Below are 26336 nucleotides of genomic sequence, written 5' to 3' on the forward strand. Positions count from 1 at the left end.
GAAAAAGTATTGAACACGTTATTGAAATGTATTTAATACTTTGTAAAACAACCTTTGTTGGTGATGAATATTTTTTACGTGTGTAGATTGGATGAGCTGAGCCGATCACTGGAGCTGAATCCAATAGAAAATGTATGGAAGGAACTAAAGCACAAAGTTCATAGCAGGAGCCAGGAAAGCAGGATGTGAGGAGTGTGTGTGGAAGAATGGGACAAAATCCACCTGAGCAATGCAGGCGACTAGTGTCTCCATACAGGATGTGAGGAGTGTGTGTGGAAGAATGGGACAAAATCCACCTGAGCAATGCAGGCGACTAGTGTCTCCATACAGGATGTGAGGAGTGTGTGCGGAAGAATGGGCCAAAATCCACCTGAGCAATGCAGGCGACTAGTGTCTCCATACAGGATGTGAGGAGTGTGTGTGTGGAAGAATGGGCCAAAATCCACAAGAGCAATGCAGGCGACTAGTGTCTCCATACAGGATGTCAGGAGTGTGTGCGGAAGAATGGACCAAAATCCACCTGAGCAATGCAGGTGACTAGTGTCTCCATACAGGATGTGAGGAGTGTGTGTGGAAGAATGGGACAAAATCCACCTGAGCAATGCAGGCGACTAGTGTCTCCATACAGGATGTGAGGAGTGTGTGCGGAAGAATGGGCCAAAATCCACAAGAGCAATGCAGGCGACTAGTGTCTCCATACAGGATGTGAGGAGTGTGTGCGGAAGAATGGGCCAAAATCCACCTGAGCAAAGCAGGCGACTAGTGTCTCCATACAGGATGTGAGGAGTGTGTGCGGAAGAATGGACCAAAATCCACCTGAGCAATGCAGGCGACTAGTGTCTCCATACAGGATGTGAGGAGTTTGTGCGGAAGAATGGAACAAAATCCACCTGAGCAATGCAGGCGACCAGTGTCTCCATACAGGATGTGAGGAGTGTGTGCGGAAGAATGGGCCAAAATCCACCTGAGCAATGCAGGTGACTAGTGTCTCCATACAGGATGTGAGGAGTGTGTGTGGAAGAATGGGCCAAAATCCACCTGAGCAATGCAGGTGACTAGTGTCTCCATACAGGATGTGAGGAGTGTGTGCGGAAGAATGGGCCAAAATCCACCTGAGCAATGCAGGTGACCAGTGTCTCCATACAGGATGTGAGGAGTGTATGTGGAAGAATGGGCCAAAATCCACCTGAGCAATGCAGGCGACTAGTGTCTCCATACAGGATGTGAGGAGTGTGTGTGTGGAAGAATGGGCCAAAATCCACCTGAGCAAAGCAGGCGACTAGTGTCTCCATACAGGATGTGAGGAGTGTGTGTGGAAGAATGGGCCAAAATCCACAAGAGCAATGCAGGTGACTAGTGTCTCCATACAGGATGTGAGGAGTGTGTATGGAAGAATGGGCCAGAATCCACCTGAGCAATGCAGGCGACTAGTGTCTCCATACAGAATGTGAGGAGTGTGTGCGGAAGAATGGGCCAAATCCACCTGAGCAATGCAGGCGACTAGTGTCTCCATACAGGATGTGAGGAGTGTGTGCGGAAGAATGGGCCAGAATCCACCTGAGCAATGCAGACGACTAGTGTCTCCATACAGGATGTGAGGAGTGTGTGTGCGGAAGAATGGGCCAAATCCACCTGAGCAATGCAGGCGACTAGTGTCTCCATACAGGATGTGAGGAGTGTGTGTGGAAGAATGGACCAAAATCCACCTGAGCAATGCAGGCGACTAGTGTCTCCATACAGGATGTGAGGAGTGTGTGCGGAAGAATGGACCAAAATCCACCTGAGCAATGCAGGTGACTAGTGTCTCCATACAGGATGTGAGGAGTGTGTGCGGAAGAATGGGCCAAATCCACCTGAGCAATGCAGGCGACTAGTGTCTCCATACAGAATGTGAGGAGTTTGTGCGGAAGAATGGGCCAAAATCCACCTGAGCAATGCAGGCGACTAGTGTCTCCATACAGGATGTGAGGAGTGTGTGCGGAAGAATGGGCCAAAATCCACCTGAGCAAAGCAGGCGACTAGTGTCTCCATACAGGATGTGAGGAGTGTGTGTGGAAGAATGGACCAAAATCCACCTGAGCAATGCAGGCGACCAGTGTCTCCATACAGGATGTGAGGAGTGTGTGTGTGGAAGAATGGGCCAAAATCCACCTGAGCAAAGCAGGCGACTAGTGTCTCCATACAGGATGTGAGGAGTGTGTGTGGAAGAATGGGCCAAAATCCACAAGAGCAATGCAGGTGACTAGTGTCTCCATACAGGATGTGAGGAGTGTGTATGGAAGAATGGGCCAGAATCCACCTGAGCAATGCAGGCGACTAGTGTCTCCATACAGAATGTGAGGAGTGTGTGCGGAAGAATGGGCCAAATCCACCTGAGCAATGCAGGCGACTAGTGTCTCCATACAGGATGTGAGGAGTGTGTGCGGAAGAATGGGCCAGAATCCACCTGAGCAATGCAGACGACTAGTGTCTCCATACAGGATGTGAGGAGTGTGTGTGCGGAAGAATGGGCCAAATCCACCTGAGCAATGCAGGCGACTAGTGTCTCCATACAGGATGTGAGGAGTGTGTGTGGAAGAATGGACCAAAATCCACCTGAGCAATGCAGGCGACTAGTGTCTCCATACAGGATGTGAGGAGTGTGTGCGGAAGAATGGACCAAAATCCACCTGAGCAATGCAGGTGACTAGTGTCTCCATACAGGATGTGAGGAGTGTGTGCGGAAGAATGGGCCAAATCCACCTGAGCAATGCAGGCGACTAGTGTCTCCATACAGAATGTGAGGAGTTTGTGCGGAAGAATGGGCCAAAATCCACCTGAGCAATGCAGGCGACTAGTGTCTCCATACAGGATGTGAGGAGTGTGTGTGTAAGAATGGGCCAAAATCCACCTGAGCAATGCAGGCGACTAGTGTCTCCATACAGGATGTGAGGAGTGTGTGCGGAAGAATGGTCCAAAATCCACCTGAGCAATGCAGACGACTAGTGTCTCCATACAGGATGTGAGGAGTGTGTGTGGAAGAATGGGCCAAATCCACCTGAGCAATGCAGGTGACTAGTGTCTCCATACAGGATGTGAGGAGTGTGTATGGAAGAATGGGCCAGAATCCACCTGAGCAATGCAGACGACTAGTGTCTCCATACAGGAGGTGAGGAGTGTGTGCGGAAGAATGGACCAAAATCCACCTGAGCAATGCAGGCGACTAGTGTCTCCATACAGGATGTGAGGAGTGTGTGTGCGGAAGAATGGGCCAAATCCACCTGAGCAATGCAGGCGACTAGTGTCTCCATACAGGATGTGAGGAGTGTGTATGGAAGAATGGGCCAGAATCCACCTGAGCAATGCAGACGACTAGTGTCTCCATACAGGATGGGAGGAGTGTGTGCGGAAGAATGGACCAAAATCCACCTGAGCAATGCAGACGACTAGTGTCTCCATACAGGATGTGAGGAGTGTGTGTGGAAGAATGGGCCAAATCCACCTGAGCAATGCAGGTGACTAGTGTCTCCATACAGGATGTGAGGAGTGTGTATGGAAGAATGGGCCAGAATCCACCTGAGCAATGCAGACGACTAGTGTCTCCATACAGGATGTGAGGAGTGTGTGCGGAAGAATGGGCCAAATCCACCTGAGCAATGCAGGTGACTAGTGTCTCCATACAGGATGTGAGGAGTGTGTGCGGAAGAATAGGCCAGAATCCACCTGAGCAATGCAGACGACTAGTGTCTCCATACAGGATGTGAGGAGTGTGTGCGGAAGAATGGACCAAAATCCACCTGAGCAATGCAGGCGACTAGTGTCTCCATACAGGATGTGAGGAGTGTGTATGGAAGAATGGGCCAGAATCCACCTGAGCAATGCAGACGACTAGTGTCTCCATACAGGATGTGAGGAGTGTGTGCGGAAGAATGGACCAAAATCCACCTGAGCAATGCAGACGACTAGTGTCTCCATACAGTATGTGAGGAGTGTGTGTGGAAGAATGGGCCAAATCCACCTGAGCAATGCAGGTGACTAGTGTCTCCATACAGGATGTGAGGAGTGTGTGTGGAAGAATGGGCCAAATCCACCTGAGCAATGCAGGTGACTAGTGTCTCCATACAGGATGTGAGGAGTGTGTATGGAAGAATGGGCCAGAATCCACCTGAGCAATGCAGACGACTAGTGTCTCCATACAGGAGGTGAGGAGTGTGTGCGGAAGAATGGACCAAAATCCACCTGAGCAATGCAGGCGACTAGTGTCTCCATACAGGATGTGAGGAGTGTGTGTGCGGAAGAATGGGCCAAATCCACCTGAGCAATGCAGGCGACTAGTGTCTCCATACAGGATGTGAGGAGTGTGTATGGAAGAATGGGCCAGAATCCACCTGAGCAATGCAGACGACTAGTGTCTCCATACAGGATGTGAGGAGTGTGTGTGGAAGAATGGGCCAAAATCCACCTGAGCAATGCAGGCGACTAGTGTCTCCATACAGAATGTGAGGAGTTTGTGCGGAAGAATGGGCCAAAATCCACCTGAGCAATGCAGGTGACTAGTGTCTCCATACAGGATGTGAGGAGTGTGTGCGGAAGAATGGGCCAAAATCCAACTGAACAATGCAGGCGACTAGTGTCTCCATACAGAATGTGAGGAGTTTGTGCGGAAGAATGGGCCAAAATCCACCTGAGCAATGCAGGCAACTAGTGTCTCCATACAGAATGTGAGGAGTTTGTGCGGAAGAATGGGCCAAAATCCACCTGAGCAATGCAGGCAACTAGTGTCTCCATACAGGATGTGAGGAGTGTGTGTGGAAGAATGGGCCAAATCCACCTGAGCAATATAGGTGACTAGTGTCTCCATACAGGAGGCGTCTGGAAGCTTCATCACCAACAAAGGCTTTTGGATGGTTTCTTACCGACATCTGGTGAGAAATTCATGTCAATAGCATCTTTAGAAATATATTTACTTAGAAAATTGTTGACGTGTTCAATACTTATTTCATCTGCTGTTTGTGCATCATGAATATTCTGCGATAAGTACATTGTTACTTTTATCTTTACTTTTCCTCACTCTTGTCCACATACTGAGACCCATCATGTGTGGGGGCTTCTCATCCACCGAGGGGCTCATTCACCACTTTACCTAAGAACATTGTCCTGAATAAAGAATGGAATGAAAACCTCCTTCAAGAGCAACTTCTCCCATCACCCAGCACAATGTGGTGATGATGATGCTTTTCCCCCATGATGTAGACAACTTGTCCCATCACCCAGCATAATGTGATAATGATGCTTTTCCCCCATGATGTAGACTTCTCCCATCATCCAGCGCAATGTGATAATGATGCTTTTCCCCCATGATGTAGACAACGTCTCCCATCACCCAGCACAATGTGATGATGCTTTTTCCCCATGATGTAGACAACGTCTCCCATCACCCAGCACAATGTGATAATGATGCTTTCCCCCCATGATGTAGACAACTTATCCCATCACCCAGCACAATGTGATAAAGATGCTTTTCCCCCATGATGTAGACTTCTCCCATCACCCAGCACAATGTGATAAAGATGCTTTTCCCCCATGATGTAGACTTCTCCCATCACCCAGCACAATGTGATAATGATGCTTTTCCCCCATGATATAGACAACTTCTCCCATCACCAAGCAAAATATGATATTGATGCTTTTCCCCCCAAGATGTAGACAACTTATCCCATCACCCAGCACAATGTGATAATGATGCTTTTATGCTTTTCCCCCATGATGTAGACAACTTCTCCCATCACCCAGCAAAATGTGATAATGATGCTTTTCCCCCATGATGTAGAGAACTTCTCCCATCACCCAGCACAATGTGATAATGATGCTTCCCCCGCCATTATATAGACAACTTCTCCCATCACCAAGCAAAATGTGATAATGATGCTTTTCCCCCATGATGTAGACAACTTATCCCATCACCCAGCACAATGTGAGAATGATGCTTTTCCACCATGATGTAGACAAATTCTCCCAAAAATGTGATAATGTTGCTTTTCCCTCATGATGTAGATTAAGACACAAAGCAAAAGGGATAACTAAATGTCTCGGGAAACAAAACACTGACATTTTGGGTCCAGGACCAGGAAACACCTTAGATTTCAATCTCATTGAGAACTTGCAGTTGATCCCCAAATTGCGACAAACAAAAGTTCAGAAATTGTGATAACTCCGAGCACTGATGAGACCAGAACGGGGCGAAGGGCAGAAGTCTGGAGAAATCAGGGGCAGCGTTGAAAATATTGATGTAAAACTTAATGTTTTTGTTAATAAAAGTGTAACAACTTATGTACTGTTATAATTGAGCTGCAATAACCGTAGAAACATCCGACAAAGATTGAAAAACACCAACACTTGTGTCAGTCTCAAGTTGGTCGTGACTAATATTTTCAGGAAGCTACAAGGGAAGCAACGACAAACTGAGTCTATAGAAGTTATCGGGGCACACGGCTCACGCTCCATCAATGAAATATTTTTGGGGTTTGGAGAAGGGATCGCTTTGGGGAAAGTGGAGACTTAAGAATATGAGCTCAGTGACAATAATCCCGGCCGGATTGCACGGAGACATTTCTCAGGATTAGACTTTAAGTGCAGAGATCTCTTGAGATTTTTCTTAAAATCCGAATCATTTCTTTGGGAACTGAGATAAGTTGGTTCTTGGCCTTTGTGTTGAGAATTCTTACCGAGGTGACCATGGTTGGAAAGCCACATTATGGAAAGATTGGCCAGCGTAGGGTCATAGAGGGTGTGTGGTCCTCACCAAAAGACGGATGACCGGGACCAGGTATGGAGTGCAGGGTGGTAATCTGCTAGGACCAGCATTAGGGCAGCAGGATTCTTACCGAGGTGACTAGGGTTGGGAAGCCACATTATGGAAAGATTGGCCAGTGTAGAGTCATAGAGGGTGTGTGGTCCTCACCAGGAGACGGATGACTGGGACCAGGCATGGAGTGCAGGGTGGTAATCTGCTAGGACCAGCATTAGGGCAGCAGGATTCTTACTGAGGTGACCATGGTTGGGAAGCCACATTATGGAAATATTGGCCAGCATAGAGTCATAGAGGGTGTGTGGTCCTCACCATGAGACGGATGACCGGACCTAGGACCAGCATTAGAGCAGCAGGATTCTTACCGAGGTGACCATGGTTGGGAAGCCACGTTATGGAAAGATTGGCCAGCTTAGGGTCATAGAGGGTGTGTGGTCCTCACCAGGAGACGGATGACCGGACCTAGGACCAGCATTAGAGCAGCAGGATTCTTACCGAGGTGACCATGGTTGGAAAGCCACGTTATGGAAAGATTGGCCAGTGTAGGGTCATAGAGGGTGTGTAGTCCTCACCAGCAGACGGATGACTGGGACCAGGTATAGTGCACAGGGTGGCTATCTGCTAGGACCGGCATTAGGGCAGCAGGATTTCGGCAGAGGATGTGTTAGGGTTAGCAGTAGGGAGGCGCTGAGAGCCTGAGCATCCTTACAGCTGCTACAAGACAGCGAGATAGAGTGAAAGTGGGAGGGAGACAGAAAGAGGGGGGAAAGGAGTGAATGTGGGAGGGGGAGAGAGACACAGACACAGTATCCTCACTACCAGACACACGCTGCTTTGCTTTGTGTCGGGGGGTGGGAGGGTAACGGACCCCTCTAGGGTTGACCTGTGAGGTTTAGTGTCCTGTGTCCCCCCCCATTTCCCTAACTAACCCCAGGAGACTGCTGGAGAGAGGACAGAAGGAGAGAGAGGAGGTGAGATGCTCACATATAGGTGTGTCGGGAGGGGCATTTTTGGCTTGGGTGCAGAGGGTGGGTGAAGGCGGGCAGGGTGCATGGCATGGGTGCATGGCATTTTCTGCTGATAAGTAGGTGTGAGGCGTTGGTGAATATTGTACGCTATCTCACAGCTATGCGATTTTTGGGTGCAGGGATGGTAGGGTGCAATACAGTCTCATTATATACTGCTGTAAGGATGGGGAAGACAGGGAGGAGGAGGAGGAGGAGGGATGGCTGAGGAGTGATATGCTTACTACACAAGATCCCAAACACATGCTGCGTAGGCATGGATGAGCACACATGTGGACAGGCAGCGCACACCTGGCACATGACACATGGAGGGCGCGTGTAACCACAGCGCAGCCGGCACACAAACCGTTAACTTCTCATTCATCCCTTGTCCAGGTGAAGAGCTGACTTGGCGCTGCATCCCCCCCCTCCCCCCGCCCAGTTTCCTGCATCTCATCTACATTCACATCTAATAGGTCCAGAAGCTGCAGAGAGAAGACAGTGCGGGTTCACCATGTGGAGGAGCACAGCGGCTGTCTGGTGTATGGTGTGTGCCAGCGGCATGTGGGGACAGCATCACCATGTATGTGTGCGAATGGTAATGCAGGGTGTGTATGTGTACAGTGTGTACAGAGGGTGTCAGGTGTGCCCTGTATTGTGTATGTGTACAGTGTGTACAGAGGGTGTCAGGTGTGCCCTGTATTGTGTATGTGTACAGTGTGTACAGAGGGTGTCAGGTGTGTCCTGTACTGTGTATGTGTACAGTGTGTATAGAGGGTGTCAGGTGTGCCCTGTATTGTGTATGTGTACAGTGTGTATAGAGGGTGTCAGGTGTATCCAGTATTGTGTATGTGTACAGTGTGTACAGAGGGTGTCAGGTGTGCCCTGTATTGTGTATGTGTACAGTGTGTACAGAGGGTGTCAGGTGTGCCCTGTATTGTGTATGTGTACAGTGTGTATAGAGGGTGTCAGGTGTGTCGTGTATTGTGTATGTGTACAGTGTGTACAGAGGGTGTCAGGTGTGTCCTGTACTGTGTATGTGTACAGTGTGTATAGAGGGTGTCAGGTGTATCCAGTATTGTGTATGTGTACAGTGTGTACAGAGGGTGTCAGGTGTGCCCTGTATTGTGTATGTGTACAGTGTGTACAGAGGGTGTCAGGTGTGCCCTGTATTGTGTATGTGTACAGTGTGTATAGAGGGTGTCAGGTGTGCCCTGTATTGTGTATGTGTACAGTGTGTACAGAGGGTGTCAGGTGTGCCCAGTATTGTGTATGTGTACAGTGTGTATAGAGGGTGTCAGGTGTGTCCTGTACTGTGTATGTGTACAGTGTGTATAGAGGGTGTCAGGTGTGCCCTGTATTGTGTATGTGTACAGTGTGTGTAGGGGGTGTCAGATTTGCCCTGTATTGTGTATGTGTACAGTGTGTACAGAGGGTGTCAGGTGTGCCCTGTATTGTGTATGTGTACAGTGTGTACAGAGGGTGTCAGGTGTGCCCTGTATTGTGTATGTGTACAGTGTGTATAGAGGGTGTCAGGTGTATCCAGTATTGTGTATGTGTACAGAGTGTACAGAGGGTGTCAGGTGTGCCCAGTATTGTGTATGTGTACAGTGTGTATAGAGGGTGTCAGGTGTGCCCTGTATTGTGTATGTGTACAGTGTGTACAGAGGGTGTCAGGTGTGCCCAGTATTGTGTATCTGAACAGTGTGTATAGAGGGTGTCAGGTGTGTCCTGTACTGTGTATGTGTACAGTGTGTATAGAGGGTGTCAGGTGTGCCCTGTATTGTGTATGTGTACAGTGTGTGTAGGGGGTGTCAGATTTGCCCTGTATTGTGTATGTGTACAGTGTGTACAGAGGGTGTCAGGTGTGCCCTGTATTGTGTATGTGTATGTGTACAGTGTGTACAGAGGGTGTCAGGTGTGCCCTGTATTGTGTATGTGTACAGTGTGTACAGAGGGTGTCAGGTGTGCCCTGTATTGTGTATGTGTACAGTGTGTGTAAGGGGTGTCAGGTTTGCCCTGTATTGTGTATGTGTATAGTGTGTACAGAGGGTGTCAGGTGTGTCCAGTATTGTGTATGTGTACAGTGTGTATAGGGGGTGTCAGGTGTGCCCAGTATTGTGTATGTGTACAGTGTGTATAGGGGATGTCAGGTGTGCCCAGTATTGTGTATGTGTACAGTGTGTATAGGGGGTGTCAGGTGTGCCCAGTATTGTGTATGTGTACAGTGTGTATAGGGGATGTCAGGTGTGTCCAGTATTGTGTATGTGTACAGTGTGTATAGGGGGTGTCAGGTGTGCCCAGTATTGTGTATGTGTACAGTGTGTATAGGGGATGTCAGGTGTGCCCTGTATTGTGTATGTATATAGTGTGTAAAGGGGGTGTCAGGTGTTCCCTTTATTGTGTATGTGTACAGTGTGTACAGGGGGTGTCAGATTTGCCCTGTATTGTGTATGTGTACAGTGTGTGTATGGGGTGTCAGGTTTGCCCTGTATTGTGTATGTGTACAGTGTGTATAGAGGGTGTCAGGTGTGCCCTGTATTGTGTGTGTGTACAGTGTGTATAGAGGGTGACAGGTGTGCCCAGTATTGTGTATGTGTACAGTGTGTACAGAGGGTGTCAGGTGTGCCCAGTATTGTGTATGTGTACAGTGTGTACAGAGGGTGTCAGGTGTGACCAGTATTGTGTATGTGTACAGTGTGTACAGAGGGTGTCAGGTGTGCCCTGTATTGTGTATGTGTACAGTGTGTATAGAGGGTGTCAGGTGTGCCCTGTATTGTGTATGTGTACAGTGTATATAGAGGGTGTCAGGTGTGCCCAGTATTGTGTATGTGTACAGTGTGTACAGAGGGTGTCAGGTGTGCCCAGAATTGTGTATGTGTACAGTGTATATAGAGGGTGTCAGGTGTGCCCAGTAATGTGTATGTGTACAGTGTGTGTAGGGGGTGTCAGGTTTGCCCTGTATTGTGTATGTGTACAGTGTGTATAGAGGGTGTCAGGTGTGCCCTGTATTGTGTAGTTGTACAGTGTGTATAGAGGGTGTCAGCTGTGCCCAGTATTGTGTATGTGTACAGTGTGTACAGAGGGTCTCAGGTGTGCCCTGTATTGTGTATGTGTACAGTGTGTGTAGGGGGTGTCAGATTTGCCCTGTATTGTGTATGTGTACAATGTGTGTATGGGGTGTCAGGTTTGCCCTGTATTGTGTATGTGTACAGTGTGTATAGAGGGTGTCAGGTGTGCCCTGTATTGTGTAGTTGTACAGTGTGTATAGAGGGTGTCAGCTGTGCCCAGTATTGTGTATGTGTACAGTGTGTGTAGGGGGTGTTAGGTGTGCCCAGTATTGTGTATGTGTACAGTGTGTACAGAGGGTGTCAGGTGTGCCCTGTATTGTGTATGTGTACAGTGTGTGTAGGGGGTGTCAGGTTTGCCCTGTATTGTGTATGTGTACAGTGTGTGTAGGGGGTGTCAGGTTTGCCCTGTATTGTGTATGTGTATAGTGTGTACAGAGGGTGTCAGGTGTGTCCAGTATTGTGTATGTGTACAGTGTGTATAGGGGGTGTCAGGTGTGCCCAGTATTGTGTATGTGTACAGTGTGTATAGGGGATGTCAGGTGTGCCCAGTATTGTGTATGTGTACAGTGTGTATAGGGGGTGTCAGGTGTGCCCAGTATTGTGTATGTGTACAGTGTGTATAGGGGATGTCAGGTGTGCCCTGTATTGTGTATGTATACAGTGTGTATAGGGGGTGTCAGGTGTTCCCTTTATTGTGTATGTGTACAGTGTGTACAGGGGGTGTCAGGTGTGCCCTGTATTGTGTATGTGTACAGTGTGTGTAAGGGGTGTCAGATTTGCCCTGTATTGTGTATGTGTACAGTGTGTGTATGGGGTGTCAGGTTTGCCCTGTATTGTGTATGTGTACAGTGTATATAGAGGGTGTCAGGTGTGCCCAGTATTGTGTATGTGTACAGTGTGCATAGGGAGTGTCAGGTGTGCCCAGTATTGTGTATGTGTACAGTGTGTGTAGGGGGTGTTAGGTGTGCCCAGTATTGTGTATGTGTACAGTGTGTAGGGGGTGTTAGGTGTGCCCAGTATTGTGTATGTGTACAGTGTGCATAGGGGGTGTCAGGTGTGCCCAGTATTGTGTATGTGTACAGTGTGTATAGGGGGTGTCAGGTGTGCCCAGTATTGTGTATGTGTACAGTGTGTAGGGGGTGTTAGGTGTGCCCAGTATTGTGTATGTGTACAGTGTGTATAGAGGGTGTCAGGTGTGCCCAGTATTGTGTATGTGTACAGTGTGTGTAGGGGGTGTTAGGTGTGCCCAGTATTGTGTATGTGTACAGTGTGTAGGGGGAGTTAGGTGTGCCCAGTATTGTGTATGTGTACAGTGTGTATAGGGGGTGTCAGGTGTGCCCAGTATTGTGTATGTGTACAGTGTGTGTAGGGGTGTTAGGTGTGCCCTGTATTGTGTATGTGTACAGTGTGTATAGGGGGTATCAGGTGTGCCCAGTATTGTGTATGTGTACAGTGTGTAGGGGGTGTTAGGTGTGCCCAGTATTGTGTATGTGTACAGTGTGTATAGGGGGTGTCAGGTGTGCCCAGTATTGTGTATGTGTATAGTGTGTATACAGAGTGTCAGGTGTGCCCAGTATTGTGTATGTGTATAGTGTGTACAGAGGGTGTCAGGTGTGTCCAGTATTGTGTATGTGTACAGTGTGTATAGGGGATGTCAGGTGTGCCCAGTATTGTGTATGTGTACAATGTGTATAGGGGGTGTCAGGTGTGCCCAGTATTGTGTATGTGTACAGTGTGTACAGGGGATGTCAGGTGTGTCCAGTATTGTGTATGTGTACAGTGTGTATAGGGGGTGTCAGGTGTGTCCAGTATTGTGTATGTGTACAGTGTGTATAGGGGATGTCAGGTGTGCCCAGTATTGTGTATGTGTACAGTGTGTGTAGGGGATGTCAGGTGTGCCCAGTATTGTGTATGTGTACAGTGTGTATAGGGGATGTCAGGTGTGTCCTGTATTGTGTATGTGTACAGTGAGTATAGGGGGTGTCAGGTGTGCCCTTTATTGTGTATGTGTACAGTGTGTATAGGGGATGTCAGGTGTGTCCAGTATTGTGTATGTGTACAGTGTGTATAGGGGATGTCAGGTGTGCTCAGTATTGTGTATGTGTACAGTGTGTATAGGGGATGTCAGGTGTGTCCTGTATTGTGTATGTGTACAGTGAGTATAGGGGGTGTCAGGTGTGCCCTTTATTGTGTATGTGTACAGTGTGTATAGAGGGTGTTAGGTGTGCCCAGTACTGTGTATGTGTACAGTGTGGTGTCAGGTGTGTACAGTATAGTGTATGTATCCGGTGTATAGGGGGTGTCAGATGTGTACAGTATAGTGTATGTATCTGGTGTATAGGGGTGTCAGGTGTGTACAGTATAGTGTATGTATCCGGTGTATAGGGGGTGTCAGATGTGTACAGTATAGTGTATGTATCTGGTGTATAGGGGGTGTCAGGTGTGTACAGTATAGCGTATGTATCCGGTGTATAGGGGGTGTCAGATGTGTACAGTATAGTTTATGTATCCGGTGTATAGGGGGTGTCAGGTGTGTACAGTATAGTGTATGTATCCGGTGTATAGGGGGTGTCAGATGTGTACAGTATAGTGTATGTATCTGGTGTATAGGGGGTGTCAGGTGTGTACAGTATAGCGTATGTATCCGGTGTATAAGGGGTGTCAGATGCGTACAGTATAGCGTATGTATCTGGTGTATAGGGGGTGTCAGGTGTGTACAGTATAGCGTATGTATCCGGTGTATAGGGGGTGTCAGATGTGTACAGTATAGTGTATGTATCCGGTGTATAGGGGGTGTCAGGTGTGTACAGTATAGTGTATGTATCCGGTGTATAGGGGGTGTCAGGTGTGTACAGTATAGTGTATGTATCCGGTGTATAGGGGGTGTCAGGTGTGTACAGTATAGTGTATGCATCCGGTGTATAGGGGGTGTCAGGTGTGTACAGTATAGTGTATGCATCCGGTGTATAGGGGGTGTCAGGTGTGTACAGTATAGTGTATGTATCCGGTGTATAGGGGGTGTCAGGTGTGTACAGTATAGGGTATGTATCCGGTGTATAGGGGGTGTCAGGTGTGTACAGTATAGCGTATGTATCCGGTGTATAGGGGGTGTCAGGTGTGTACAGTATAGCGTATTTATCCGGTGTATAGGGGGTGTCAGGTGTGTACAGTATAGTGTATGCATCCGGTGTATAGGGGGTGTCAGGTGTGTACAGTATAGTGTATGTATCCGGTGTATAGGGGGTGTCAGGTGTGTACAGTATAGCGTATGTATCCGGTGTATAGGGGGTGTCAGGTGTGTACAGTATAGCGTATGTATCCGGTGTATAGGGGGTGTCAGATGTGTACAGTATAGTGTATGTATCTGGTGTATAGGGGTGTCAGGTGTGTACAGTATAGTGTATGTATCCGGTGGTGTTGTATATGGGGTGTCAGATGTGTACAGTATAGTTTATGTATCCGGTGTATAGGGGGTGTCAGGTGTGTACAGTATAGTGTATGTATCCGGTGTATAGGGGGTGTCAGATGTGTACAGTATAGTGTATGTATCTGGTGTATAGGGGGTGTCAGGTGTGTACAGTATAGCGTATGTATCCGGTGTATAAGGGGTGTCAGATGCGTACAGTATAGCGTATGTATCTGGTGTATAGGGGGTGTCAGGTGTGTACAGTATAGCGTATGTATCCGGTGTATAGGGGGTGTCAGATGTGTACAGTATAGTGTATGTATCCGGTGTATAGGGGGTGTCAGGTGTGTACAGTATAGCGTATGTATCCGGTGTATAGGGGGTGTCAGGTGTGTACAGTATAGTGTATGTATCCGGTGTATAGGGGGTGTCAGGTGTGTACAGTATAGTGTATGTATCCGGTGTATAGGGGGTGTCAGGTGTGTACAGTATAGTGTATGTATCCGGTGTATAGGGGGTGTGAGGTGTGTACAGTATAGTGTATGTATCCGGTGTATAGGGGGTGTGAGGTGTGTACAGTATAGTGTATGTATCCGGTGTATAGGGGGTGTCAGGTGTGTACAGTATAGTGTATGTACCCGGTGTATAGGGGGTGTCAGGTGTGTACAGTATAGTGTATGTATCCGGTGTATAGGGGGTGTCAGGTGTGTACAGTATAGTGTATGTATCCGGTGTATAGGGGGTGTCAGGTGTGTACAGTATAGTGTATGTATCCGGTGTATAGGGGGTGTCAGGTGTGTACAGTATAGTGTATGTATCCGGTGTATAGGGGGTGTCAGGTGTGTACAGTATAGTGTATGTATCCGGTGTATAGGGGGTGTCAGGTGTGTACAGTATAGTGTATGTATCCGGTGTATAGGGGGTGTCAGGTGTGTACAGTATAGTGTATGTATCCGGTGTATAGGGGGTGTCAGGTGTGTACAGTATAGTGTATGTATCCGGTGTATAGGGGGTGTCAGGTGTGTACAGTATAGTGTATGTATCCGGTGTATAGGGGGTGTCAGGTGTGTACAGTATAGTGTATGTATCCGGTGTATAGGGGGTGTCAGGTGTGTACAGTATAGTGTATGTATCCGGTGTATAGGGGGTGTCAGGTGTGTACAGTATAGTGTATGTATCCGGTGTATAGGGGGTGTCAGGTGTGTACAGTATAGTGTATGTACCCGGTGTATAGGGGGTGTCAGGTGTGTACAGTATAGTGTATGTATCCGGTGTATAGGGGGTGTCAGGTGTGTACAGTATAGTGTATGTATCCGGTGTATAGGGGGTGTCAGGTGTGTACAGTATAGTGTATGTATCCGGTGTATAGGGGGTGTCAGGTGTGTACAGTATAGTGTATGTATCCGGTGTATAGGGGGTGTCAGGTGTGTACAGTATAGTGTATGTATCCGGTGTATAGGGGGTGTCAGGTGTGTACAGTATAGTGTATGTATCCGGTGTATAGGGGGTGTCAGGTGTGTACAGTATAGTGTATGTATCCGGTGTATAGGGGGTGTCAGGTGTGTACAGTATAGTGTATGTATCCGGTGTATAGGGGGTGTCAGGTGTGTTCAGTATAGTGTATGTATCCGGTGTATAGGGGGTATCAGGTGTGTACAGTATAGTGTATGTATCCGGTGTATAGGGGGTGTCAGGTGTGTACAGTATAGTGTATGTATCCGGTGTATAGGGGGTGTCAGGTGTGTACAGTATAGTGTATGCATCCGGTGTATAGGGGGTGTCAGGTGTGTACAGTATAATGTATGCATCCGGTGTATAGGGGGAGTCAGGTGTGTACAGTATAGTGTATGCATCCGGTGTATAGGGGGTGTCAGGTGTGTACAGTATAGTGTATGTATCCGGTGTATAGGGGGTGTCAGGTGTGTACAGTATAGTGTATGTATCCGGTGTATAGGGGGTGTCAGGTGTGTACAGTATAGTGTATGTATCCGGTGTATAGGGGGTGTCAGGTGTGCTCAGTATAGTGTATGTATCCGGTGTATAGGGGGTGTCGTGTGTGCACAGTATAGTGTATGTATCCGGTGTATAGGGGGTGTCAGGTGTGTACAGTATAGTGTATGTATCCGGTGTATAGGGGGTGTCAGGTATGTACAGTATAGTGTATGTATCCGGTGTATAGGGGGTGTCAGGTGTGTACAGTATAGTGTATGTATCCGGTGTATAGGGGGAGTCAGGTGTGTACAGTATAGTGTATGTATCCGGTGTATAGGGGGTGTCAGGTGTGTACAGTATAGCGTATGTATCCGGTGTATAGGGGGTGTCAGGTGTGTACAGTATAGCGTATGTATCCGGTGTATAGGGGGTGTCAGGTGTGTACAGTATAGCGTATGTATCCGGTGTATAGGGGGTGTCAGGTGTGTACAGTATAGCGTATGTATCCGGTGTATAGGGGGTGTCAGGTGTGTACAGTATAGCGTATGTATCCGGTGTATAGGGGGTGTCAGGTGTGTACAGTATAGCGTATTTATCCGGTGTATAGGGGGTGTCAGGTGTGTACAGTATAGTGTATGTATCCGGTGTATAGGGGGTGTCAGGTGTGTACAGTATAGTGTATGTATCCGGTGTATAGGGGGTGTCAGGTGTGTACAGTATAGTGTATGTATCCGGTGTATAGGGGGTGTCAGGTGTGTACAGTATAGTGTATGTATCCGGTGTATAGGGGGAGTCAGGTGTGTACAGTATAGTGTATGTATCCGGTGTATAGGGGGTGTCAGGTGTGTACAGTATAGTGTATGTATCCGGTGTATAGGGGGTGTCAGGTGTGTACAGTATAGTGTATGTATCCGGTGTATAGGGGGTGTCAGGTGTGTACAGTATAGTGTATGTATCCGGTGTATAGGGGGTGTCAGGTGTGTACAGTATAGTGTATGTATCCGGTGTATAGGGGGTGTCAGGTGTGTACAGTATAGTGTATGTATCCGGTGTATAGGGGGTGTCAGGTGTGTTCAGTATAGTGTATGTATCCGGTGTATAGGGGGTGTCAGGTGTGTACAGTATAGTGTATGTATCCGGTGTATAGGGGGTGTCAGGTGTGTACAGTATAGTGTATGTATCCGGTGTATAGGGGGTGTCAGGTGTGTACAGTATAGCGTATGTATCCGGTGTATAGGGGGTGTCAGGTGTGTACAGTATAGCGTATGTATCCGGTGTATAGGGGGTGTCAGGTGTGTACAGTATAGCGTATGTATCCGGTGTATAGGGGGTGTCAGGTGTGTACAGTATAGCGTATTTATCCGGTGTATAGGGGGTGTCAGGTGTGTACAGTATAGTGTATGTATCCGGTGTATAGGGGGTGTCAGGTGTGTACAGTATAGTGTATGTATCCGGTGTATAGGGGGTGTCAGGTGTGTACAGTATAGTGTATGTATCCGGTGTATAGGGGGTGTCAGGTGTGTACAGTATAGTGTATGTATCCGGTGTATAGGGGGTGTCAGGTGTGTACAGTATAGTGTATGTATCCGGTGTATAGGGGGTGTCAGGTATGTACAGTATAGGGTATGTACCCGGTGTATAGGGGGTGTCAGGTGTGTACAGTATAGTGTATGTATCCGGTGTATAGGGGGTGTCAGGTGTGTACAGTATAGTGTATGTATCCGGTGTATAGGGGGTGTCAGGTGTGTACAGTATAGTGTATGTATCCGGTGTATATGGGGTGTCAGGTGTGTACAGTATAGTGTATGTATCCGGTGTATAGGGGGTGTCAGGTGTGTACAGTATAGTGTATGTACCCGGTGTATAGGGGGTGTCAGGTGTGTACAGTATAGTGTATGTATCCGGTGTATAGGGGGTGTCAGGTGTGTACAGTATAGTGTATGTATCCCGTGTATAGGGGGTGTCAGGTGTGTACAGTATAGTGTATGTATCCGGTGTATAGGGGGTGTCAGGTGTGTACAGTATAGGGTATGTATCCGGTGTATAGGGGGTGTCAGGTGTGTACAGTATAGCGTATGTATCCGGTGGATAGGGGGTGTCAGGTGTGTACAGTATAGCGTATGTATCCGGTGTATAGGGGGTGTCAGGTGTGTACAGTATAGCGTATGTATCCGGTGTATAGGGGGTGTCAGGTGTGTACAGTATAGTGTATGTATCCGGTGTATAGGGGGTGTCAGGTGTGTACAGTATAGTGTATGTATCCGGTGTATAGGGGGTGTCAGGTGTGTACAATATAGTGTATGTATCCGGTGTATAGGGGGTGTCAGGTGTGTACAGTATAGTGGTGTATAGGGGGTGTCAGGTGTGTACAGTATAGTGTATGTATCCGGTGTATAGGGGGTGTCAGGTGTGTACAGTATAGTGTATGTATCCGGTGTATAGGGGGTGTCAGGTATGTACAGTATAGGGTATGTACCCGGTGTATAGGGGGTGTCAGGTGTGTACAGTATAGTGTATGTATCCGGTGTATAGGGGGTGTCAGGTGTGTACAGTATAGTGTATGTATCCGGTGTATAGGGGGTGTCAGGTGTGTACAGTATAGTGTATGTATCCGGTGTATAGGGGGTGTCAGGTGTGTACAGTATAGTGTATGTATCCGGTGTATAGGGGGTGTCAGGTGTGTACAGTATAGTGTATGTATCCGGTGTATAGGGGGGTGGGTGTTGGGCGCAGTCTCTGGTGTGGCTTCTGTTTGCTCGATGTTTGGATAAGCTGAGTGACGTGATTGTGTATGTCCATGTATATCCACCTATGGAGAGAGCACGTGGAGGTGACCAGGAGCGCCGGCAGCCGGGGTTATATGGAGACATTATAGGGACAACGGGAGATATCAGTAATAGGAAGAGCTATAGTGTGAGGTAATAGGAGGCAATATAAAGAGTGGGAGGAGTTACAGGCTGTAATAGGAGGAGTTATAAATAATAGGAGGAGCTAGTTGGGATGACTGGAGAAGATGTGTGAGGTGCTTACATTTATACAAGGAGCATTACAACAAAATTGTGAGACATTATAAGGAATAATAATGATTCACTATCTGGATAATTTCTACTGAGAAGAAAAGTGGCTTATATGGATGAAGATTTATACAGAGTGGGAGGAGGAGCGCAACGTAACAATAAGGATAATATGGAGAAGCTATATATTGTAATGGCAGGAGGCATAGAAAGAGTTATCACAAATAGGAGGGGTTATAGACTAATAGGAGGAGCTATCAGACATAGGAGGAGTTATAGACACTAATAGGAGGGGTTATCAGAAATAGGAGGAGTTGTAGAGACTAATAGGTGGAGCTATCAGAAATAGGAGGAGTTATAGAGACTAATAAGAGGAGTTATAGAGACTAATAGGAGGAGTTATAGAGACTAATAGGAGGGGTTATCAGAATTAGGAGGAGTTATAGAGACTAATAGGTGGAGCTATCAGAAATAGGAGGAGTTATAGAGACTAATAAGAGGAGTTATAGAGACTAATAGGAGGAGTTATAGAGACTAATAGGAGGGGTTATCAGAATTAGGAGGAGTTATAGAGACTAATAGGAGGAGTTATCAGAAATAGGAGGAGTTATAGAGACTAATAGGTGGAGCTATCAGAAATAGGAGGAGTTATAGAGACTAATAGGTGGAGCTATCAGAAATAGGAGGAGTTATAGAGACTAATAGGAGGAGTTATAGAGACTAATAGGAGGGGTTATCAGAATTAGGAGGAGTTATAGAGACTAATAGGAGGAGTTATCAGAAATAGGAGGAGTTATAGAGACTAATAGGTGGAGCTATCAGAAATAGGAGGAGTTATAGAGACTAATAAGAGGAGTTATAGAGACTAATAGGAGGAGTTATAGAGACTAATAGGAGGGGCTATCAGAATTAGGAGGAGTTATAGAGACTAATAGGAGTTATCAGAATTAGGAGGAGATATAGAGGCTAATAAGAGGAGTTATAGAGACTAATAGGAGGAGTTATAGAGACTAATAGGAGGGGTTATCAGAAATAGGAGGAGTTATAGAGACTAATAGGAGGAGTTATCAGAAATAGGAGGAGTTATAGAGGCTAATAAGAGGAGTTATAGAGACTAATAGGAGGAGTTATAGAGACTAATAGGAGGAGTTATAGAGACTAATAGGAGGGGTTATCAGAAATAGGAGGAGTTATAGAGAGTAATAGGAGGAGCTATCAGAAATAGGAGAAGTTATAGAGACTAATAGGAGGGGTTATCAGAAATAGGAGTTATAGAGACTAATAGGTGGAGCTATCAGAAATAGGAGGAGTTATAGAGACTAATGGGAGGAGTTATGGAGACTAATAGGAGTGGTTATCAGAAATAGGAGGAGTTATACATAATAGTGGGAGGAGTATTCAGTAATAGGAGTGATACATAATAGTGGGAGGAGTAATCAGTAATAGGAGGAGTTATAAATAATAGTGGGAGGAGTAACAAGTAATATAAGTAATAAATAATAGTGGGAGGAGTAATCAGTAATAGGAGGAGTATTAATAGTGGGAGGAGTAATCAGTAATAGGAGGAGTAATAAATAATAGTGGGAGGAGTAACCAGTAATAGGAGTTATAAATAAGAGTAGGAGTTATCAGAAATAGGAGGAGCTAGGAAACTAATATAAAGTATGTATAAGTATATAAGTATGTAAAGTATAAGGTATGGAATGTTTCTATAATGGGAGGAGCATATAGAATAGTAGGAGGAGTTATATTGAGCGTCTATGCTATAATCCGGGTAAATACGATCATGGTGTGTAGAGGACGGTCTCCGCACTTGTGCAGTGTGTTATGCATCAAGTGGGATTCTTGGCTTTTGTCCCCAATAATACCTTATGACTGTATACTCATTGGCCCAGTATATGACTTCTATTTTTTCATCTTTTCTAGAATTCCGCTCTTGCTTTCCTTCTTGACGTCTCTTTTCTGGGCCCATTTCTGTCCCTCCTTTTCTACCTTTTCCACTGGCTCCTTCACCCATGGCAACACCACCGGCAGACACGGGGCCTCCACCTGAGGTGGAAACAACCCCGGCGGAGCCCTCGGAGCCAGTATGTTCTACCACCGTGGTGGTGGTAGAGGAACCAGAGCCTGCTCAGGAGGCTGCTGGATCTGAAGTGGAACCATCTGTCACAATCCAATCCAAATCTTCATCGCTCAATGACCTGAAGGCCCAACCGGCAGCCAACGGAGGACCTCGAGCCCCCAGCCTGACTGGTTCAGAAGGACGACTGGCTCAAGCCGCATCCAACTCTCCCAGGCCTAGTCTCTGTCGACAAGGGTCTACCGCCACTGCCAGCGCCATTGAGCCAGAAAAGCCAAAGGACTATCTGCTCATTGCCATCCTATCCTGTTTTTGCCCCATGTGGCCAGTCAACATCGTGGGCTTTGTGTATTCGATCATGGTAAGGACAAATAATATCTGTTGATATTGAGTATGTGTGCATTGGTCCTTTCCATCTTTATCTAGTAAGCCCCGTGGCTGCTGTCTCCTTCTTTACGCAACGTATGAGATTAGTCATCTTCCCATGAAACGTGCCAGATGTGTATGAGAGACATCTGGGGATGAGATGCAGATGTTGGGCAGGTATGGCGTATGACATGCCGGCTGGTGATTCCTCCCAAGTATTCTTTGGTTACATTCGTTAATATTATAGATGTGTCGCACGTTGCAGCGATTTTTGTGGTTTCTCCGGTGCGGTTGGGTGTCGGTATGAGTTGAGGGCAGAGAATGAATTAGGCCACCAGTACAGTGCATGGTAGAAGCGACATGGGTGGGAAGAAGAACACTTGGCAAAATCACGAGGAGAAAGGGAAAGAAAGGGAGGGCAGAGACATCAGACCTTCACTCCAGCAGGAGGGAGCGTAGCAGGCAGAGGTGAAGGCTTTCTCTACGCGACACCTCGAGAGGAAGGAACTCGCGTTCAGTACAGAAGATCAATGGAGATTTCTACGACAGGCTTGTTAAGTATGATGGATGGAAATAAAGTGGAAGCAATGAATATTTGCAGACGACTCCAGGCCGGGGGTAGATGAATGGTGCGGAATATATGGCAGACGCAGAACAGTGAGGGCCACTTCATCTACACCTAATGTTAGGTTAGGTAATTACACAGGGAGGTGAAGAGGTATGGAAATAAAAGGGAACATGGCAGCATGGCTGGAAAGTAGAGCGGAGAGAGGTCCACCACAGCAGCGGTGCCGGAGAAGGCGAGCGGAGATGGAAACTCAGGGAGAAAAGGTGATGACTCGATGGAGGAGCGATCAGTGAGGGATGATTCCAATGTCTATAGGGTTATTATGATGTGACGGAGATGGACAGAGAAGGAAATGATGAAAGGTGATGAGTGACGTAGGGTGATCTACAGCCAGAGATGACAAAGTGGTGAATGATAAAGCATGGCATGTAAAGATGAATGATGGCTGATGAACGACGTCGGTCATGTACAACGTTGTGTGCAGGTGATGGAGAAAGGTGGAGGTGCATGAATGGATCATGAGTGATGATGGATATACAGTCATGGCCGAAAGTGTTCAGGAAAATAAAGTATTTCTCCCCAAACATTATTGCAATTTCACTCGTTTTGTTATACACATGTTTATTTCCTTTGTGTTTATGATCCGGAATCTTGGAAGATCACAATACATCATTGGCAAAAGGTGACAAGAGCATTGGCAACTAATCTGGCCGCCATCCCCTTACTAACCATCAACACTAGAAGTAGCCGAGGGTTGAACTAACATCCTATGCACCGCGAACCCAGCCGGAGAACTAGCTATCCTAAAGAAAGAAAGGATGAATAACTCTCTGCCTCAGAAATAGACCGCAAAAGGTATAGCAAGCCCCCCACATTCAAAGACTACGGTGAGATAGGAAAATACAATACACAGATGGATGATAGGATCAGCAAAGGTGAGGCCCCACTGACTAAATAGGACAGGATGGAAAAGGGGCTGATGCTGGCCAGAGAAAAACCCTACAAAAATCCAAATACCTGATAGTACAAAAAGGTCCTCAGATCGCACGATCTGCACTCCGTCCTATATCAGGCGCTCTTGTCAAACCAATGAACAGAAAACTGGAACAATTACAAATTCAAGAAGCAACAAGCACATGGACAGAACTCCAAACATAGATGCAGGGAGCTTCCCAGCTAAGCCACAGAGAGGGAAGATTCTTGCATGCAAATAAACTGAAAACAACCACAATAATTGACAACCCAGATAAGAACAAAAACAACATAAGAAAGAACCAAGCACTGATCTGGGGTAGATGTGGTCAGAAGCAAGATGAAAAGGCTGGAGAGCTACAGGACAATGATAACCGGCACAGACTGCCAGGAGGCCGAGGCTTAAATAGGCAGAGAGTAAGCAATGGAAACACCCATTGCTCCAGCACACTTGGTCTCTGTCCAAACCATTCCTGGCCACAAGAGGGAGCCTCACAGCAGCAAAATCATACCTGACATTCACAACACCTTTGTGTGTATTAGAACAACACAAAAAAAAAAAAACAGAGGAAAAAAGAAAGGACAATTTCACACTAAACCCAAAAACTGTGCTGGTCAAAATTGTTGCCAACTTTCTAAAATTGTGGGTAAACTTTGTGTTTCAAGGCGTGGGCAAAATGAAAATCACACCTGAAATCAGATAAAAAGGGGAGAAGTTTATTTAGTCTTTGCATTGTGAGGCGGCTCTAAGCATAGAGAACAGAACGAGAGAACTGTCTGAAGACTTGAGAATCAAAATTGTTGAAAAATATCAACAAACTCAATGTTACAGGTACATCACCAGAGAACTTGATGTTCCTTTGTCCACAGTGCACAGCATAATGAAGAAGTTTACAAGCCATGGCACTGTAATTGTAGTCATATATGGTGAAGGGTCAGAGATGTTTGGGGCTGATTTGCTGCCTCTGGCACTGGGGTCTCGACTGCATGCAAGGCATAATGAAATCTGAAGATAATCGGAGGATTGTTAGTGGCAATGTAATGCCCAATGTCAGAAAGCTGGAAATGTGTCCTAGGCCATGGGTTTCCAGGACAATGACCCCAAACACTTCAAGAAGCCGCCCAGACATGGATGGAAACAAAAGGCTGGAGAATTCTGAAGAGGCCGCAATGAGTCCGGAGCTAAACCCCATCGACACCTGTGGAGAGATCTAAAAATTGATGTTGGGAGAAGACAAGAGAAGACGCCTTCAAATATGAGACCTCGAGATGTTTATAATGAAGAGTCCAAAATTCCAGTTGAGAGGTGTAACCAAGTATTATTTTTAAGGGTGCTAACAATTTTGTCCGGCCACGTTTTGTGTAAAATGATGTTCAATTTGCCTTTCTTTCGGTGTTGTTTTTTCTTGTTATTCCTATATAAAGAAAGGAAATAAACGTTTGTGGAACAAAATGTGTAACTGCATCAATTTTCTGGGAGAAATACTTCATCTTCTGGAACAATTTCAAGGGGCCAACACTCTTGGCCAAACTGCGTCCAGTTGAAGGATAAAGTAGCATGAATGGTGGGTGATGATGGAGGTCGGTCATGGAGGAAGTTGGGCCTAGGTGGTGGAGAAAGGTCCATGGGTGGGTGATACCTCATATAATGGAGGAGAGCAATAGATGAGGATGTAAAAGGATAACTTAGACAAGACTGTTACTAATCCTCCGTTACTAATTCTCCTCTTTTCCTTCATCTCAGTCTCGTAACAGCCTCCAACAAGGCGACGTGGACGGAGCCCTCAGACTGGGCCGTGTGGCCAAGCTGCTGAGCATTGTGGCGTTGGTGGGTGGACTCCTGATCATCACTGTGTCCTGCGTCATCAACTTTGGAAGTAAGTCCCAACATTTAAAAAGGGTCTGTCCGGAGCATTCATCCACATAAAACCCCAGCAGGGTTCACTAGTAGATGCTCTCAGTAGTACATGGGCCTTGTTTGCCTGTCTGTGGCGCACGGTCACAAGATTCAGATACCCACTATAACAGTACCATGATAGCAAAGAAGCCTGTCTCCGAAAATCAGACCTACCCTGAAAATAAGCCTGCACGGGCTTTTCGGCCTTTTTTGGAGAACACTTATAGTGTAAGCCCTACTCCAAAAATAAGTCAGTCACATGCTGGCTAGTTAATGTAAAATAAATATTCACCCCTTCCTCAGTCCATAATTCCGCCTCCAACGCTGTGCCAGCGCCAGTGATTCTGGCAGACAGTCGTATTACCGCCCAAGTATCGCACCACAATCCTCAGACTGGCCGGGGACTCTACTGCCCCGTGCGTGAATATTCATTTTCCATTAACACACGTTGCAATCACTAATGCTGGCACAGAGGGGTGTGCGGGATTATGGGAGGGGAAGGGGTGAATATTTTTCATTAACACATGCTGCAATCACTAATGCTGGCAGAGAGCAGTGGACGGAATTATGAGTGGGGGAAAGGGTGAATATTCATTTTCCATTAACACATGCTCCAATCACTAATGCTGGCACAGAGGGGTGCGCAGGATTATGGGAGGGAAAGGGGTGAATATTCATTTCCCATTAACACATGCTCCAATCACTGACGCCAATAAAAAATAGAAGACATCCTCTGAAATTAAGCCCTAGCTTATCCCTTGGAGCCAAAAAGAATATAAGACCCTGTCTTATTTTTGGGGAAACACGCCGTATATATATGCAGAATTAATAAGCAAGTTGCATTTTAGAGATTTTTTTTATTATTGATCAACAACTATGTTCTCAATCATCCCCAAAAGACTCATAAATATCAAAGCTTAATATGTTTGGCAGTTGGAGGGGTTTAGATTTGGCTTCTTAGGAGGATCTATTTGTGCAGGTGACTATTACTGTGCAGAATTATTAGGCAACTTAATAAAAACCAAATCTGTTCCCATCTCACTTGTTTATTGTCACCAGGAAACCAATATAACTGCACAGAATATAGAAATAAACATTTCTGACATGCAAAAACAATACCCAAAAAATGAGTGCCCAATATCGCCCCCTTTCTTTCTGATGACCCTCAGCAGCCTCCATCCATAGATCCTGTCATTGCTTGATCTGTTTACCATCCACATTGTGTGCAGCAGCCACCAC

The 26336-nt window shown here is 46.7% G+C and overlaps 1 protein-coding gene across 2 annotated transcripts in view; it reads left to right on the forward strand.

Moving 5' to 3' along the window:
- Positions 1 to 7572: 7572 nt before the first annotated feature.
- Positions 7573 to 26336, forward strand: part of PRRT2 (proline rich transmembrane protein 2) — a 31447-nt gene continuing 12683 nt past the window's right edge. The window contains exons 1-3 of one of the 2 annotated variants that reach the window (XM_075318565.1): positions 7573 to 7758; positions 21141 to 21655; positions 24945 to 25077. In XM_075318565.1, coding sequence (XP_075174680.1) covers positions 21230 to 21655; positions 24945 to 25077 — 559 coding nt within the window. In that variant the 5' untranslated portion in view covers positions 7573 to 7758; positions 21141 to 21229. Of the gene's footprint in view, positions 7759 to 8316; positions 8339 to 21140; positions 21656 to 24944; positions 25078 to 26336 lie in introns of those variants that run through there. The other variant, XM_075318567.1, reaches the window with a different exon arrangement.

The sequence above is a fragment of the Anomaloglossus baeobatrachus genome, chromosome 7, assembly GCF_048569485.1.
Source record: "Anomaloglossus baeobatrachus isolate aAnoBae1 chromosome 7, aAnoBae1.hap1, whole genome shotgun sequence".
Lineage (NCBI taxonomy): Eukaryota > Metazoa > Chordata > Amphibia > Anura > Aromobatidae > Anomaloglossus > Anomaloglossus baeobatrachus.